Raw genomic sequence first — 16962 nt, forward strand, 5'->3', positions numbered from 1 at the left:
ATTCTGCACACCTGAAAATAAGGAGTTTTTCACTTCCAGCCTTCATGGACAATTATATATCAATTATAAATAATTAAATACAAAATTAATAGTAGTTATTAAGATTGATGTGGTTTGGAATTGGTCAAATGTGCTTGGGAAAAAAATATGACAAGAATATCAACTTGCCTAATAATTCTGCACTCCCTGTATTTTGAATTAGATTTTTATTAGGGGCCCGAAGGGCTGTAGCCCTGAATTTTTTCTTACTATTTTCGTCCAATGGGAGTCTAGCCCTATAAACGGAACATTTTATTTTTCTATTATGAAATTTGGCACACTTGTAGTGATGGCCATGAATAGTGATCTGACCGAATTTGGGGTCTCTAGAACCAACTCTATAGCGCCACCACTAGTTCAAAAATTCAACATTTAAATGGTAATAAAACTCTTGAACCCCTAATTCTAGAAAAATGAAATTTAGTACACCTGATTCCTCTCCTCGAGCTGATCACATTCAATAGCTTACATTAAGACTCCACCCATTACAGTTGCGGCCATTTTGAAAAGTACAGTATTCAGTTTTTTTTTGCTGCTACTCCTCCTTGAAAATTGATCCAATTCTTTCCAAAACTGGCTCAGATGATCTTTGGATTGAGCTGCACAGAAATGACTGAACAATTAGTTATGATGTTGCAAAGTTAACAAGGTTTCTTCGTTAATGCAATGGCTGCTAGCAGCTATAATTTTTATATATTTTTTGTTTTCACTTTCATTTTAAAGTTTTATACTTGTTATTTTATGTATTATTTTTACTTTACTTTAGTACTTCAACTTAAACTAAAGAAAATAAGAAATGCCTTGGCAACTATAGCTGACGCAAAATAAGTTCAATAATAAAATAAGTTTCAACTAATTTATTTCAGTATTTTCAGTTCAACAATAATAAGACAATAACCCTGCCAAGAAAATATGATGTCACTGTCTAGAGCTTCTGTTTTTAGTACATGATAAAATGATATTAATTCATATGTGCCTATGTTTCCATTCACCTGCATTCATTTTCATGAATGTCTAGTAAAAACATACCTTAAATTTAATCCCACCGGTCACAATAGTGACCACAAAAAAGGTTTGCATTTATGAAGCTCTTTATTTATAAAGTTTTAGTGCACTTAATAAAGGGTCTCAATTAATTATGTGAATTTTCACATGGTTAGTGTAAATTGTATTTAAAAGGGTTACTTATGACACATTTGTATATTTTCATGTCTGGGAATAGTTTGGGATTAGGCGATATATAGTAGTCAACATTCGAAGTGGATCAAAAAAGTTAAACAAAAGTTGTCCTAAGATAAGAACGGGTATTCTTTTTGGTTTTAGGACAAATTTGATGAAAGGTTTTGATCCACTTCGAATGTTGACTACTGTATATACTGTATTATAACTCATCGTGCAATCAGAGAGAATTTCTTCTAATTCATCTGTACTTACTTTTGTTTTGTTTGACTAGAGCCTTGATTTAATTCAAGTGAGAGTCAAGTATTGACATCTTACAAATCATTTGCTATAATTCATGTTGTTATTTGGTAATTATGAGATAATTATCTCCTAATCATCTTTGTTTGAAATAATCATGAACATACCACACTCCAGAGACTCATCAGAGCCATCTCCGCAGTCATTGTCGTGGTCACACACGAAGTGCTTGGGAATACACTGTCTGTTCTGGCACATGAACTCTCCCGCCTTACACGTGTTATTGAACACTGAGTGAAAGAGAAACAATAATACACACAAACATGTTTACTGAGTCATTTGCACAGTATTTTCACCAAAGCAAATTATGTATTTGATGGCTCACCACAACCAGCCTTCAAGCTCTCGTCGGCTCCATCTGGACAGTCTCGGTCTCCGTCACACACCCAGCGCTGCGGGACACACTTGTGTGAGTCCGGACACTGGAACGCATCCACACTGCACGTTTTGTTCTCTGAGTTAAAAACAAACATGATTAGGCAACATATAAAACAATGTGCAGAAAAATTCACTGTCATTTATTATATTGACAAATGTCTATCAGGTCTCTTATTCATCAGTCACACTATTTGTCACGTTTTAAAATGTTGTATTTCATGCTGTTTTTTTAAGGATCAGCACTCACTGCATCTGCTGTCCTCATCTGTTCCATCTCCACAGTCGTCCGCCCCGTCACACACCCAGCTGCTAGAAATACAGCGATGATTCCCGCATTCAAACTGCGTCGCTGAGCAGAGCTTATCTGAGCAGAATCATTAAACGATCCAAAAGATTAATTATTCAAAAGATTATTCACGGAAAGAACACATTAAAAAGATTCTGGAAAGTCTGACCTCAAATGAACTGTGCAAATCTGGGAACAAAATTTCCCCTAAAAGTGATATAAATCTGACAAAACCGTATTTGTGAAATTGAATAAATATTCAAAAATGTCTTTGAAATTGCAAAACAAAAGCACAAAGACACAAAAGATATTAAAAGAGTTTATGTTTTCTGTGTCTTTGTGCTTTTGTTTTGTGATGTTAACTTGTATTCAAATCAGTTCCTTTTTCAAATAATAAAAATAGTATTAATAAAGAATAATTTGTTAACACTTTAGTTTAGGGACCAGTTCTCACTATTAACAAGTTGTTTATTAGCATGCTTATTACTAGCATACTGACTGTTTATTAGTACTTTTACAGTATCTCACAAAAGTAAGTACACCCCTCACATTTCTGCAACCATTTCAGTATATCTTCTCAAGGGACAATACTATAGAAATGAAGCTTGGATATATTTTAATACTCAATGTGCAGCTTGTATAGCAGTGTAGATTTCCTGTCCTCTGAAAATAACTCAACATACAGCCATTATTGTCATAACAGTGATAAAGTGATAACAGCAGAATGTTGTTTAACCATGCAAAGCCACATGTCCTTTTTATCATGTTTATGTTTTTGTCTGCTTGACAGGACCATACAAACTTGTGTATCTTGTATTAGAGCAGTTAAAATTAGGTGCTTTAAGTACAATTCTCTCACACTGACCACTGGATGTTCAACATGGCATTTCATGGCAAATAACTCTCTGAGGATTTGAGAACTGAAATTGTTGCTCTCCACAAAGATGGCCAAGGCTATTAGAGGTTCAGTAACACCCTGAAACCGAGTTACACTACAGTGGTCAGGGTCATACAGAAGTTTTCCAAGATGGGTTCCATTCGGAACAGTCCTTGTAAAGGTCGTTTAACGAAGTTAAGCACTCATTCTGTGCGTCAGATGCAGAAACGGGCTTCAAAAAACAGATGCATGAGTGCTGCCAGCATTGCTTTAAAGGTTGCAGAAGGTCAGCTTGTCAGTGCCATATGCCGCACACTGCAACAAGTTGGTTTGTATAGGCGTTGTCCCAGAAGGAAGCCTCATCTAAAGTTCACTCACAAGAAAGCCCGCAAACAGTTTGCTGAAGACAACCTGTCCAAGAGCATGAATTACTGGAACCGTGTCCTGTGGTCTGATGAGACTATAAGATAAACTTGTTTGGCTCAGATGGTGTCCAGCATGTGCCCTGGTGAGGAGTACCAAGAAAATTGTGTCTTGCCTACAGTCAAGCATGGAGGTGGTAGCATCATGGTCTGAGGCTGCGTGAGTGCTGCTGGTACTTAGGAGCTGCAGTTCAGTGAGGGAAACATAGATTCCATTATGTACTGTACATTCTGAATAGATACCTTCCCTCCAGAAACTGAACGGCTGAACGGCTGAATGGCTGTTTTTCAACATGATAATAATCCCAAACACACCACCAAGATGACAACTGCCTTACCGAGGAAGCTGAAGGTGATAGGTTGGCCAAGTATGTCTCCAGACCTGAATCCTATTAAGCACCTGTGGGGTGTACTCCTCAAGTTCACTTAAGGTGTACTCACTTTTTTTTACCAGCTATTTTGACAGTAATGGCTGTATGTCAAGTAATTTTCAGGGGACAAAAAATCTATACTGCTATACAAGCTGCACATTGACTACTCTAAAATATATCCAAGTTTTATTTCTAAAGTATTGTCCCTTGAGAAGATATACTAAAATGGTTGCTGAAATGTGAGGGGTGTACTCACTTTTGTGACATTCTGTAAATCCCATATTAATGCCTTATTCTGCATGACAATCTTTTCTCATAAAAACTCATACCTAACTTAACAACTACCTATTACTATTAATAAGCAGCAAATTAGAAGTTTAATAAGGCAAAAATCATAGTTAATAGTTAGTAGTGAGAACTGCTTCCCAAATTAAATAATATGTGACCCTGGACCACAAAACCAGTCTTAAGTCGCTGGGGTTTGTTTGTAGCAATAGCCAAAAATACATTGCATGGGTCAAAATTTTTCTTTTATGCCAAAAATCATTGAGAAATTAAGTAAAGTTCATATTCCATGAAGATTTTTTGTAAAATTCCTACTGTAAACATATCAAAATGTAATTTTTGATTTGTAATATGCATTGTTAAGAACCTAATTTGGACAACTTTAAAGGTGATTTTCTCAGTCTTTTTTATTTTTTTGCATTCTCAGATTTCTGATTTCAAATAGATGTATCTCAGTCAAATATTGTCCTATCCTAACAAACCATACATCAATAGAAAGCTTATTTATTGAGCTTTCATATGATGTATAAATCTCAGTTTTGTCAAATTTAACCTTATGACTGGTTTTGTGGTCCAGGGTCACATATGATGAATAATATATTTTATATAATGTCTTTAAAGAAATTTTATCAAGGCACCTACAAAAAACAGTTAAGTAAAGTTCTGTTTTCCTGGTTTGTGTAAACTTCATGCATTTCATGCTTTTCCTTGTGTCTGAATCTGTCTGCAATACAACTCTCTGTGATTCTTTAGCAATGATATTTATTACACTTTAAATGTTCTATTTTATGCTGTTTTTAAATAATACAATTATTTCATGCTGTTTTTCATTGTTTTTTTATCCTAAAACTGTATCTTGACTATTTTATTCAGCAAAATCAACAGTATGTCCTCATTTTGTATACCGAATTTAAGGAGTAGCCAACCATAGTGAAAGCGCTTAACATACTAGTAAATAATGTCTAAATGAAAAGGCCAAAAATAAGTGGTAGTTTAGAGTTAAGGGACAGAACATATTATTAACTCACTATAACAACAAAAGTCAGAGGAAAATCCCCACGATGACAGAAATACAAACACACGTGTGTAACTCACCACAATGCGCCTCGTCATCTCCGTTCTCACAGTCGTTCTCCTTGTCGCAGGTCCAGCTCATAGGAATGCAGCGACCATTGGGACAAGCAAAGAAGTTTGATGGACACTTTCTTTTTTTCTTATCTAGTAAAAAGAAACAAGAATAACGAGTTCGGAGGTTGTGTGGGATATTTTCTTATTTTCTTCTGGTAAATCACCTTACCAGAAGCACGTTTTTTTTTTACAGGAAAACAAATAAAAAATGAATAATTTCTGAAAGACAGTGATGAGATTACATGGAGAGCAATAATGTGCTTCCCAGAAATGTCTTTTCTAGGGTTTCAGGGGAAATTTTAGTAAACAACCATCTTAAACTGCGCTCAGATATTCCAATATCTTTTCCAAAGGAAAAGACAGGAACAAGGGACCAAGCAAAAGGTCTATTTCACAGGGTCTAAAATGCAGCACACAGCAGAAGTATGTGTGTTTACCTGGGCAGTTTCTCTCATCTGAATAGTCTCCACAGTCATTTGCTCCGTCACAGACCCATGATGGGGCGTAACACAGCGTAGTGAACTCACACCGCTGATAGGTGACGTCTTTCACACCCAGACGGAAATAACTGGAACAATCAGAGACCGCTGAAAAGCAAGACAAATGACAAATGCTTTTAAGAAATTAAAGAACAGTTTGACAGTCAAGGAATCTCTTGCTAACATGTATATTTTGGTTATGGATAAACTTGGATAATTATTTTACAACAAGTGTGATAATGGCACATATATTTCAGTTTATTCTTTTTGGTAACACTTTAAAATAGGGAATGCAATTTATTAGCATGCATATTACTAACATATTGGCTGTTTATTAGTACTTACAAAGCACATATTAAAGAGAACCCCAGGCATTTAATGGCTTAATATAACATAAATGATGTCTCTTACTGAAATGTGTAATAGAAAACTCATAAAAGATTTACATTATTTAAAAAAGAAAAGAATGGAAAGATGCCTGTGGACGAATAAAACTCCCTAAAGAACTGCATCTATGTTCTCTTCACTTTAGCCCTGATGCATTTGAGGCTTTTAGTAGACCACACCTTACAAACGGCAGAGACAAGAAACGCTAGATGCCATCCTGGCAGGATGTAAACATGCTGATGCTTGTCATGACGCCACAGACACTGAAGGAGTTTTGCAGCATGATTTCACTTGATATCCAAAGGTGTTTAGACTCCTTTTGGGGAAAAATCAATGGTATGGCATTTGGTTTAAGTCTACGCTTATATCCATCGCTGTAAGCTCTTTCAGTTGCTGTTGTCATTGTATCAGTATTTTATTTTCTGAGTTTTGGAAATGTTGTATTAAGGTAAAAATAGCAACAGATACTGCCAGTAGCTCACCGAGTGCAACCATTTCATGTCATCGAAATAATGGTCCACCCCATAGTTCAAAATATGTATAAAACAATGTGGATTTATTAAATAATGTGAATCTATCATGTGTTTTCCACTACATATTTCAATAAGAAACATAATTTAAGTTACAGTATAATAATCCATACAAGTCTTAATACCTGGGGTTCGCTGTAATGCTTTTTTCTGCACAACCATATTTTAGATCCCTTAACCCACCCCATACCTGAACTTACAAACTTAAACTTAACAACTACTTTACTAACTACTATTAAGCAGCTAATTATGATATTAATTAAGGGAAAATTGTTAGTCAGTAGTGAATATGTGTTCCCTAATCTAAAGTGCTACCATCTTTTATAATCAACAGCATGTCACAAGTACATATACTAATCCAAATCTGAATTTATAAAAGGCTAAATATTATTTTTCATCTACATGTAAATAAATAAACAAACTTACAGCAGTTCATTTCATCGCTGGCATCCTCACAGTCCAGCACCTGATTACAGCGACTGGAGTTTGACACACATGATCCGTCTCTGCACCTAAACTGATCCGCCGTGCACAGGGTTGCTGTAAAATATAAAGTTTGAAAGCTATAGAATTCAAAGAGGGATTCGAGCTGGATTTGAATATCAGGCTGCAGGCTTACAAAAGTTCAGAATATAATATGTATGAACAGTTAGTCTTACCATTACAGAACAGTTCATCAGAATTATCCCCACAATCATCTCGACCATTACACCAGGAACTGTGGCCGACACAGCGTCCGTTCACACAACGCTTATAGCCCTTCTTACACACACGGTTAGCTGAAAACAACAAAACACAGACAGTTAGAATGGCAGGCCTTCATAACTACCATAAACATTCAGAATATCACACACTCACTGCAGTAGGACTGTTTCTCATCTGACTTGTCTTTGCAGTGGGCCATGCCGTCACAGGTGAGTGTGTATTTGATGCAGTCTCCATTTCCACACTCAAAGTCATCCATACTGCTGCATGACGTGTTCTGAGCTGAGAGACAAAATGGAAACCATTAACATAGTACAAGTCACTGCATATCCTTTAAACGTGGAATACAAACTTTAACATATACACGTATGCATTAAAGGAGTAGTTCACTTCCAGATTTTTTTTTTTTTTTTTTTTTACAGATAATGTACTCACCCCATTGTCATCCAAGCTGTTAAAGTCTTTCTTTCTTCAGTCGTAAAGAAATTACGTTTTTTAGGATAACATTTTAGGATTTGTCTCCATATGATGGACTTCTATAAAGCTCCTGAGATTAAACTTCCAAAATGGAGTTTAAATGCAGCTTCAAAGGTCTCTAAACGATTCCAGCTGAGGAAGAAGGGTATTATCTAGTGAAACATACACATATATATATATATATATATATATATATTACAATTTATATACTTTTTAACCTTAAAGACTCGTCTTGTCTAGCTCTGTGTGAACTCTGTGTAGTTTATGACAGTTAGGGTATGTTGAAAAACTCACATCTCATTTTCTCCTCCAACTTCAAAATCGTCCTACATCACTGTTTTAACCTTTTTTGGTAAAGAGTGTTTGACCTTCCTTGCATGTTCACTTTGTAAACACTGGATCTGTACTTCTGCAGCGATGTAGGGTGATTCTGAAGTTGGAAGAGAGAATAAGATGGTAGTTTTTCAACATACCCTAACTGTATCGACCTGAAATGCACGGAGTTCACACAGAGCTAGACAAGACGAGCATTGGAAGTTAAGTATATAAATTGTAATTTCTTTTTAGAAAATTACGGATCGTTTCACTAGATAAGACCCTTCTTCATCAGCTGGGATTGTTTAGAGCCCTTTGAAGCTGCATTTAAACTGCATTTTGAAAATTCAAACTCGCGGACACCATGTCCACTATATGGAGAAAATTCCTGAAATGTTTGCCTCAAAAACCATATTTTCTTTACGACTGAAGAAAGAAAGACATGAACATCTTGGATGACAAGGGGGTGAGTACGTTTGTTCTGGAAGTGAACTTTTGTCCAAAAACAGAGAATACCCTGTGTATTCATCTGTTCAAGCCTAAAGTAGCCTATATTTGTAAAAGTCTCACTCATGCACACAGAAAGCTACCTGGGGAACAGCGTCTTTTTTGCAGCTCAAAACACTTTTAATTTTTTTTTATTATTAAGTCCGACAGGAAACTATATTACTACAGTCATGTTGTCACAAAGGCGGTCGGAGACGAGCGGATCCATTTGCAACATTTTATTAGTACAGACAAACACACAGGGGCAGGCAGAAATCGAAGTCAAACACAGGCAGAATGGTCGGGGCGGGCAGCGAGAATCAAACACGAGTGGGAGTCCAGGAATCAAAACACGGGAAAACAAACACGGGAAGAAACGCTCAGAAATGCAGCCGGGGCAATACAAGACTTCGCAAAGAGCTAGGTGTGAGAGTGGCTTATATGCAGTATGTGTAAATGAACTGCAGGTGTGTGTGTGTGTGTGTGTGTGTGTGTGTGTGTGTGTGTGTGTGTGTGTGTGTGTGTGTGTGTGAATGAGCTGCAGGTGTGAGCAGTGATGAGTGCAGTGGCTTGTGGGGGATGAAGTCCATGATGAGTGGTGCAAGAGTACTGATAACGGAGGCTCAATCGTGACAGAGCCCCCCACCTAAGAGCGGCTTCCAGACGCTCCAAATACCTGTGACAGTTCGGGAGAGTGATGGAGTGGGCCTGGCACAGAGGCATGAATGGCGGCCCCGGTCCATGTGCAGGTGGAGAACCAGGAGACTGAGGCAGCGCTGACGGAGGGAGAAGCCATGGTGGAGGAAGGGTTGGCTCCTTCATGGGGCCGACCGACGGAGGTGGAGCCGGTGGAGCCCGAGGCGGAACCGGAGAGTCGATGGTCATGGGTGACACCGAGGATCCGGAGGGCCAAGGCGGAACCCAAGGCTCTGGCGACCAAGGCCGAGATGGAGGTCCGGAGGTACGCGGCGGAGCCGGAGCGACAGAGGACCGAGGCTGTGCCCGCGGGAGGGAGGAGGTCCACAGAGCCGGTAGGACGGAGTGACGAGGCGCAGCCGGAGGAGTAGAGTCCAGAGGCGAAGGTGGGGCGACGACTGACCAGGGCGGAGCCGGAGGGACGATGGGCTGGTGGAGCGACGGCCGATGGCGGAGATGAGGGAGCAGAGAGCCGGGGTGGAGCCGTAGGGTCGGAGGGCCGAGGCGGAGTCCAGGACTCTGAGGCTGGAGGCGATGGTGAGGGATCCTCCAGCCAGGGCACCGATGGAGACTGGCAGTCCCACCACAAGTCCTCTGCACCGAAGGTGGGTTGAAGGTGAGCAGAGGGACTGTCAGGAGACAGAGGTGGTAGGACTGGGGCAGTAGGGAGGGTGGGTAGGAAACTCGACAGTCCATACATGGCCTCTGTGACCAGAACGGGGAAAATATACAGTCCATAAATGGCCTCCGTGGCCTGAACAGGGCAGACAGGAATCTCAGGACGGCTGGACGGAACCAGCGGAGGCTCTGGAAGGCTGGGCGGAACCAGCGGAGGCTCTGGAAGGCTGGGCGGAACCAGCGGAGGCTTTGGAAGGCTGGGCGGAACCAGCGGAGGCTCTGGAAGGCTGGACTGAAACCAGCGGAGGCTTTGGAAGGCTGGGCGGAACCAGCGGAGGCTCTGGAAGGCTGGGCGGAGCCAGCGGAGGCTCTGGAAGGCTGGGCGGAGCCAGCGTAGGCTCTGGGAGGCTGGACGGAACCAGCGGAGACTCTGGAATGGCCGGGCGGAACCAGCGGAGACTCTGGATGGCCGGGCGGAACCAGCAGAGACCCTGGGCGGCCGGGCGGAACCAGCGGAGACTCTGGACGACCGGGCGGAACCAGCGGAGACTCTGGACGGCCGGGCGGAATCGGCGGAGACTCTGGGAGGCTGGACGGAGCCATCTTGGCCAGGGACTCAGGGTTGGCGGCCATCTTGGCCGAGAACTCAGGAACGGCAGCCATCTTGGCCGGGGACTCAGGAACGGCGGCCATCTTGGCCGGAGACTCAGGAACATCGGCGGCCATCTTGTGTGCAGACTCTGGCGTGGCAGCCATCTTGCGTAGTGGCTCTGAGCTGGATTTTACTGTGGGAACATTATTGTCCTCTTCTTTGATTCCCACAGTAAAAGGAGAGCCACTTATTTGCAGAGCAATGTCAACATAATATTGCAAAGTCCAGTTAGGTTCAAACATGGGCATGAGTGAAGCCAATGGCTCTAAGAGTCCTCCACGGAAGAAAATCATCAGGCATGCCTCATCCATAGTAGACTGATTAGCCAATTCGATAAAGTCCATCGCATACTCCTCAACAGACCGCTCACCTTGTTGGAGACGCATGATCTGTACTGTTGAATTCGTGCTGGAACCGGATGACACCATACTAGCTACTGGATCCTTGTAGTGGTGAAGTCTTCTGTCACAAAGGCGGTCGGAGACGAGCGGATCCATTTGCAGCATTTTATTAGTACAGACAAACACACAGGGGCAGGCAGAAATCGAAGTCAAACACAGGCAGAATGGTCGGGGCGGGCAGCGAGAATCAAACACGAGTGGGAGTCCAGGAATCAAAACACGGGAAAACAAACACGGGAAGAAACGCTCAGAAATGCAGCCGGGGCAATACAAGACTTCGCAAAGAGCTAGGTGTGAGAGTGGCTTATATGCAGTGTATGTAAATGAACTGCAGGTGTGAGCAGTGATGAGTGCAGTGGCTTGTGGGGGATGAAGTCCATGATGAGTGGTGCAAGAGTACTGATAATGGAGGCTCAATCGTGACACATGTAAGCAGGAAGCATGAATGCAATGTATGAAGTCTGTGATTGGTCTTACCTATGCAGGTGTTGTCCTCCAGCAGTTTCCTCTCGCCACGGCAGCTACAGTTGACCCGTCCCTCTGATGTGAGCAGACACAGATCCTGACAGCCCCCATTATTCACCCGACAGGGTGAGAACTCACCTGCACGCACACACACACACAGACACAGGAATTTAACATCCCCAGAAGCTGTTGACATTGAGAAGTCACAAGAAGCATTATGTGTATTCGTTATGCAGCCCTTCATGAAACACACAAACAGATACAACCGTGATACATTTATTTCAGGATTCTTTGATGAAAAGAAAGTTTTGTTTGTTTGTTTATTTTCTTCTTAATGCCGTTCCAGCATCTGTGGCTATATTCATGGCGAGAACCATTTAATCCATATACTGTACACAAGTCGATCCACACGTTCGGGGACAATTTAGAGTCTTCAATTAACCCAACCTGCATGTCTTTGGGCTGTGGGAGGAAACCGAAGTACCCCGATGAATAGAAAGTATCAAAAAACAGCATTTATTTGAAATATTAAATCTTAAGTAAAATTATAAATGTTTTTCTGCAATGACAACTCTCTGAAAAGTTTAGAATGGTAATGGATATGACAATGTAATGTATTTGGTCTTGGCAGAACAGATCTGCTACGCTGCTGCTGCTGTTGGTTATTGCTGTAATTGTAGTATTTAAGACATACTGCTGCTGCACAAATACCATAAAATAACCAATAGGAGATCTATACAGGTGGAGCTGGGGAAGGTGAAGGGTTTCAGAGAAACTCTAAAAGCATGCTGCGAAATGCCCAAGTGAATGCTACCAGCCATTTAAATAGCTGCAAGCTCATTGGTTGCGTATGCAACATGAACCAATCAGCTTGTGCCAAGTCGTATAACTTTGTGATATCATCAGTTACGTTAACAACCCATCTGCCTGCGTCATCTAAAGTTTCATGGCAGAACTAAGTACTTACTTTCAATTTTATGCATCTTTGCTGAACAAATACATTTATTTATTTATTTATTTTTGAAGAAATTATAGCACATTTGTTAAAAAATACTTTATATCTTGTTTCAGGCAGATATAAACATAAACATTCTTTTTTTACAAGATGTCTATTGCTGTAATTTATAGTCCTGCTATATGTAAGATTTTCTGATAAATATTGATGCTAAGCATATGATTGGCTGACGGCAATGTATAATTAAAGAACCAACGCAAATCATGTTTCTAGTGTTAATCCTTTTTTTTGTAGTCAGTTTAACACAGAACATTGAATTTTTATTTCAAAAGGTAAATAAAAATCCTGTTTTCCAGGATATAAGGTTTTACTTTTACTTCATATTTCCATGTAAAATTGTATTTATTTGGAAAAATACCTAATCTTAATGATAACAATTCTTCATCTTTTTTTTTCTTTTTAAATCCATTTTTATTTGCTATTTATTTGAGTTTGGATGGGAGGACAGTAAATGGGGGCTTCAGAGCAGGCAGAGATGTTGTCTTTGGAGATTTGAGAGCTTGAGAATTGCTTCTATCACACTTAGATAAGCATGATGAAAGATATTGATTGTGTGTAATAGTGTCATTCCCAAGCGTTATAGAGTTCTTCTCGGTTCTGTGACAATCACAGATTACTTTTGGCACATAATTACATGGTTGAGATGACAGGACACTGTAAGGCAATCGCTCTCTCATGCAGTTGATTTAGAGTACTTTTGACCATGCTGCCATTATGGCGGTTCACTCACAGCTATTTGTATCGTTGGCCACGGCGACGATTCCCATTGGCTGCTGTGGGATATCAGCTCTTAACACCTTCATGTCTCCTCCAACATATTTGTCAGCTCTGAGGACGGCTCTGCGCACCCAGTCTGTCCAGAAGATGTGGTCACCGTACACGGCCAAACCGAAGGGATGCACTGGCTCATTCTTCAGAACCACCTACAGAAGACAAAACAGAAAAAAAGTAAATAAATGGTTTGTGGAAACATTTTAAACATTTTTAATTTTGAGTTCCAAACTTTTTGTTAGGAATTATGCAGTAGTTACGAAAAACTTTTATTTAGGGCACTGTAAAACTGTTTTTTTTTTTTTTTTTTTTTACAAATTCCATTTTAGTCTGTTCTAGTTTTTTCGTTTTATTTTTCTAGATTCTGTTTTAATATTTTAATTTTAATAAGCCAAACATGTTTAAATTATTTAATTCATACAACAAAAATGGGCAATATTAAGATTTGCAGTTCATTTATCACTTTTTACTTTTTATTGTCAATTAAATGAGATCACATCCAGAACAAAAATTGACACATAATTTACAAATTTTAACCTCAAATGCGTGTCTTGTCTAGCTCTGCATAAACTCTGTGTATTTCGGTTCAAGACAGTTAGGGTAGGTCGAAAAACTCCCATCTCATATTCTTCTCCAACTTCAAAATCATCCTACATCACTGCAAAAGTACAGACCCAGTGTTTACAAAGTGAACGTGCAAAGAAGATCGAACACCTTTTACAAAAAAGGTAAAACAGTGATGTAGGACAATTTTGAAGTTGGAAAAAAAATGAGATGGGAGTTTTTTGACAAAACCTAACTGTATTGAACCGGATTGTACAGAGTTCACGCAGAGCGAGACAAGATGAGCATTTGAGGTTAAAAAGTATATGAATTGTTTTTTTTTTTGTTTTTTTTGTTTTTTTAGAAAAAAAAAAAAAACGATCATTTTGCTAGATAAGACCCTTCTTCCTCAGCTTGGATTTAGAGCCCTTTGAAGCTGAATTTAAACGGCATTTTTGGAGTTCAAACTCGGGGGCACCATAGAAGTCCACTATATGGAGAGAAATCTTGAAATGTTGTCCTCAAAAAAACTGAAGAAAGAAAGACATGAACATTTGACATGACAAGTAAAAAAGATCTGTAAATTTTTCTGTCCTGGAAGTGAACTTCTCCTTTAACTGAATCAGTCACAGCAATTTACAAATGACACTTCTGCTTTAGTCAAGTTTGAAACAACAACCAGCGAGTTATGTGATCTTCCCATGAGTCATTTTTTCTGTTTTCTTGAAAAGTGAAATGATGCTACAACCCCCCTCCCCCCTCCCCAAACTTCAGCCAATCAGAATATATATGATGTTTACTTTAAAGCAGGTTCAGAAATTAACAGGGACAAAAATGCCACCAAAATGGCTTTAAATTCAAATTGCCTCTAAACTAAAACTATTCTGGCTATCATGATAAAATGGTTAATTCACCCAAGAAAGAAACTTAAGTCATCATTTCTTGAAAAGTATTATTCATTTATTATGCCCTTCTTTCCGTTTTAGATCACAAAAGGAAACATTTAAAGAAATACTTATGCTCATCTACATAATGGCAGTGAATAGCAACCAGCATCTAGAAAAACTTCGAAAAACACGTATAAGTATCACAGAATGGTCTTTTTTGTTGTATATTTTAAGAGTTCTTGGGAATACAAGAGGGTTTGTTGAAAACCAGAAAATTAATTTATTATTTATCTTGGTTTGTGTGCACAATTGCGAGTTCATGTTCACTCCCCAAAGAAAAGCACACACATTGTAAGAAATCAAAATACATAAATCTGAAGTGTTGATTGCTTCATTAAATTTAGATCTGTTTAATTAGATTAGTCACTACTAATTAACTGACTAAATTCTGAAATTCTGCATTCTGTCATCTGAAACAGCAAAGCACAGATACAATATAAGTAAGACCTTTATTTCTTAATGTAGACAGCTTCAGTGGCTATAATGGAAGTTTTTGCAAGTCAGTGAAGTTGCAATGAACTGAATTTATAAACGGCTTCAGTAATGGGAAATGCTCTTTGCTTACTTCCTCAGCTTGTTTTGTCTGTGTAGCCAGAATATGATGTGCCATTTCCCCACATACAAAACCCATCCTTTAATGTACTGTTTTAATCAAAAAAATTTTTTTACATAATAGAATTTGTGTATTTATGTAAGCTATTTTTACCATTATGCGAAAAATATACTGTATATGCCTTTCAGCAACATTAAAAAGTCTCTGTACATAAACATAAATGCCCTGTCCATTGCAGTTTCTGATGTTAAGCAAAATGTTGTTGGTTACAGCCTATAGGCCTTATTCATTATTTCATCATTTCATTCAAAATGACTTATTCATTAAGCAATTTTACATTTCAAATTTAATCTAAGACTGAAGGATCTAAGATCAAATACATAGTCTTTTCTTTTAGCATTTATTTATTTATTTATTTATTATATCATTATATCATTATTTTGTCTCCTGCTTCTGATTCTCCCCCACTTCATTCAGTCAACTTGGCTGATAGAAGACTGTTAATACAGTTTGCGGTACCACATAAAACACTAATTTTGCGTTAACTTGCGTTACTGTTAATGCTTTTTGGGTATCAGACAACCCTGTTGACTAAATGTTCAGATAACAGACCAAACAGATATTTTCTGACAGGATCTGGCATCTGTGGCAGTGTCTGATATTTCTAACGTGGATGTAACAAGACTACAGAGGCACATTTAATGAGGTAATTAAAAAAAAAAACCCATTTATTCCAGGGGGCAAGTACTGTCCTTTAATTAAAAAAGTTCATTTTTGACCTGGCTGTACAGCTACATTTTAAAAATAGAGAGATTTCATTAAGCTATGAAAAGACACTATAATGTCTTAATGCATATTATGATTGCGGCTGGTCTGAACACACTGGGATTTGACTTGATTAAGTCATGGTGCAAGTTAAGCAAAAATGGACACTCATGAGTGCAAGTTCTGACTTACATAACGGTGGGAGCCGTCATACTCGCAGCGCTCAATCTTATCAAGCGTAGCGTCCGAGAAATAGAGCTTCTCGGCTCGGTGGTCAATGGCGAGTCCATTGGGAGTGCGAATGTCATTGCCGATGATCACCAGGACATTGGCTCCAGACAGCTGAGAGCGCATGATACTGGGAGACTGCTCGTTCCAGTTGGTCCAAAACATCAAGCTGGTGAACAGCAGAGCAATGTGAATCACTGACAAACTTTGAGTGTAATAATCATCTTCATGTCTTACTATTGCCATCCTAAAAGCAACATGCTGCCCTTTTCAAAAGGGAATAGTTAGTGACTATGAATATTGTTGCTACACTGGTTTGAATATCGACATAAATGACTTTGTTGTGAAATGAAAATCTCACTTCTGACATTCATCCAGCACAAATGCACGCGGATGGTCATCTCCTGACATGGTAACTACAGTGTCCCGGTCAAAAGCCCCCCAGCGGCTCTGGTCCACAGTGTGACGGGTGATGGTGGACGTGGTGTAACTGGTCCAGTATAAAGTGTCCCAGGCCCGATGATATGCCAAACCTTCCACTGACCCAACATCTACAGATAGAAACAGATGGGGAAAACATTAAAAATAATGTAACTGAACATTTTACAAAGCAAAATCCCCAGCGTTAATTTAACACTCTGAGTATGGACTCATATAAACACTG

The 16962-nt window shown here is 39.3% G+C and overlaps 1 protein-coding gene across 1 annotated transcript in view; it reads right to left on the reverse strand.

Moving 5' to 3' along the window:
- lrp1aa (low density lipoprotein receptor-related protein 1Aa) overlaps positions 1-16962 on the reverse strand; it is a 135451-nt gene that overhangs the window by 48318 nt on the left and 70171 nt on the right. Inside the window, exons 38-49 of the mRNA XM_073825539.1 lie at positions 16660-16849; positions 16263-16467; positions 13222-13414; positions 11489-11614; positions 7520-7648; positions 7321-7440; positions 7088-7201; positions 5703-5852; positions 5233-5355; positions 2144-2260; positions 1844-1972; positions 1626-1748 (exon numbers count right to left, since the gene is read on the reverse strand). Coding sequence (XP_073681640.1) covers positions 1626-1748; positions 1844-1972; positions 2144-2260; positions 5233-5355; positions 5703-5852; positions 7088-7201; positions 7321-7440; positions 7520-7648; positions 11489-11614; positions 13222-13414; positions 16263-16467; positions 16660-16849 — 1719 coding nt within the window. The remainder of the gene's footprint in view (positions 1-1625; positions 1749-1843; positions 1973-2143; positions 2261-5232; positions 5356-5702; positions 5853-7087; positions 7202-7320; positions 7441-7519; positions 7649-11488; positions 11615-13221; positions 13415-16262; positions 16468-16659; positions 16850-16962) is intronic.

The sequence above is a fragment of the Garra rufa genome, chromosome 20, assembly GCF_049309525.1.
Source record: "Garra rufa chromosome 20, GarRuf1.0, whole genome shotgun sequence".
Taxonomy (NCBI): Eukaryota; Metazoa; Chordata; class Actinopteri; order Cypriniformes; family Cyprinidae; genus Garra; species Garra rufa.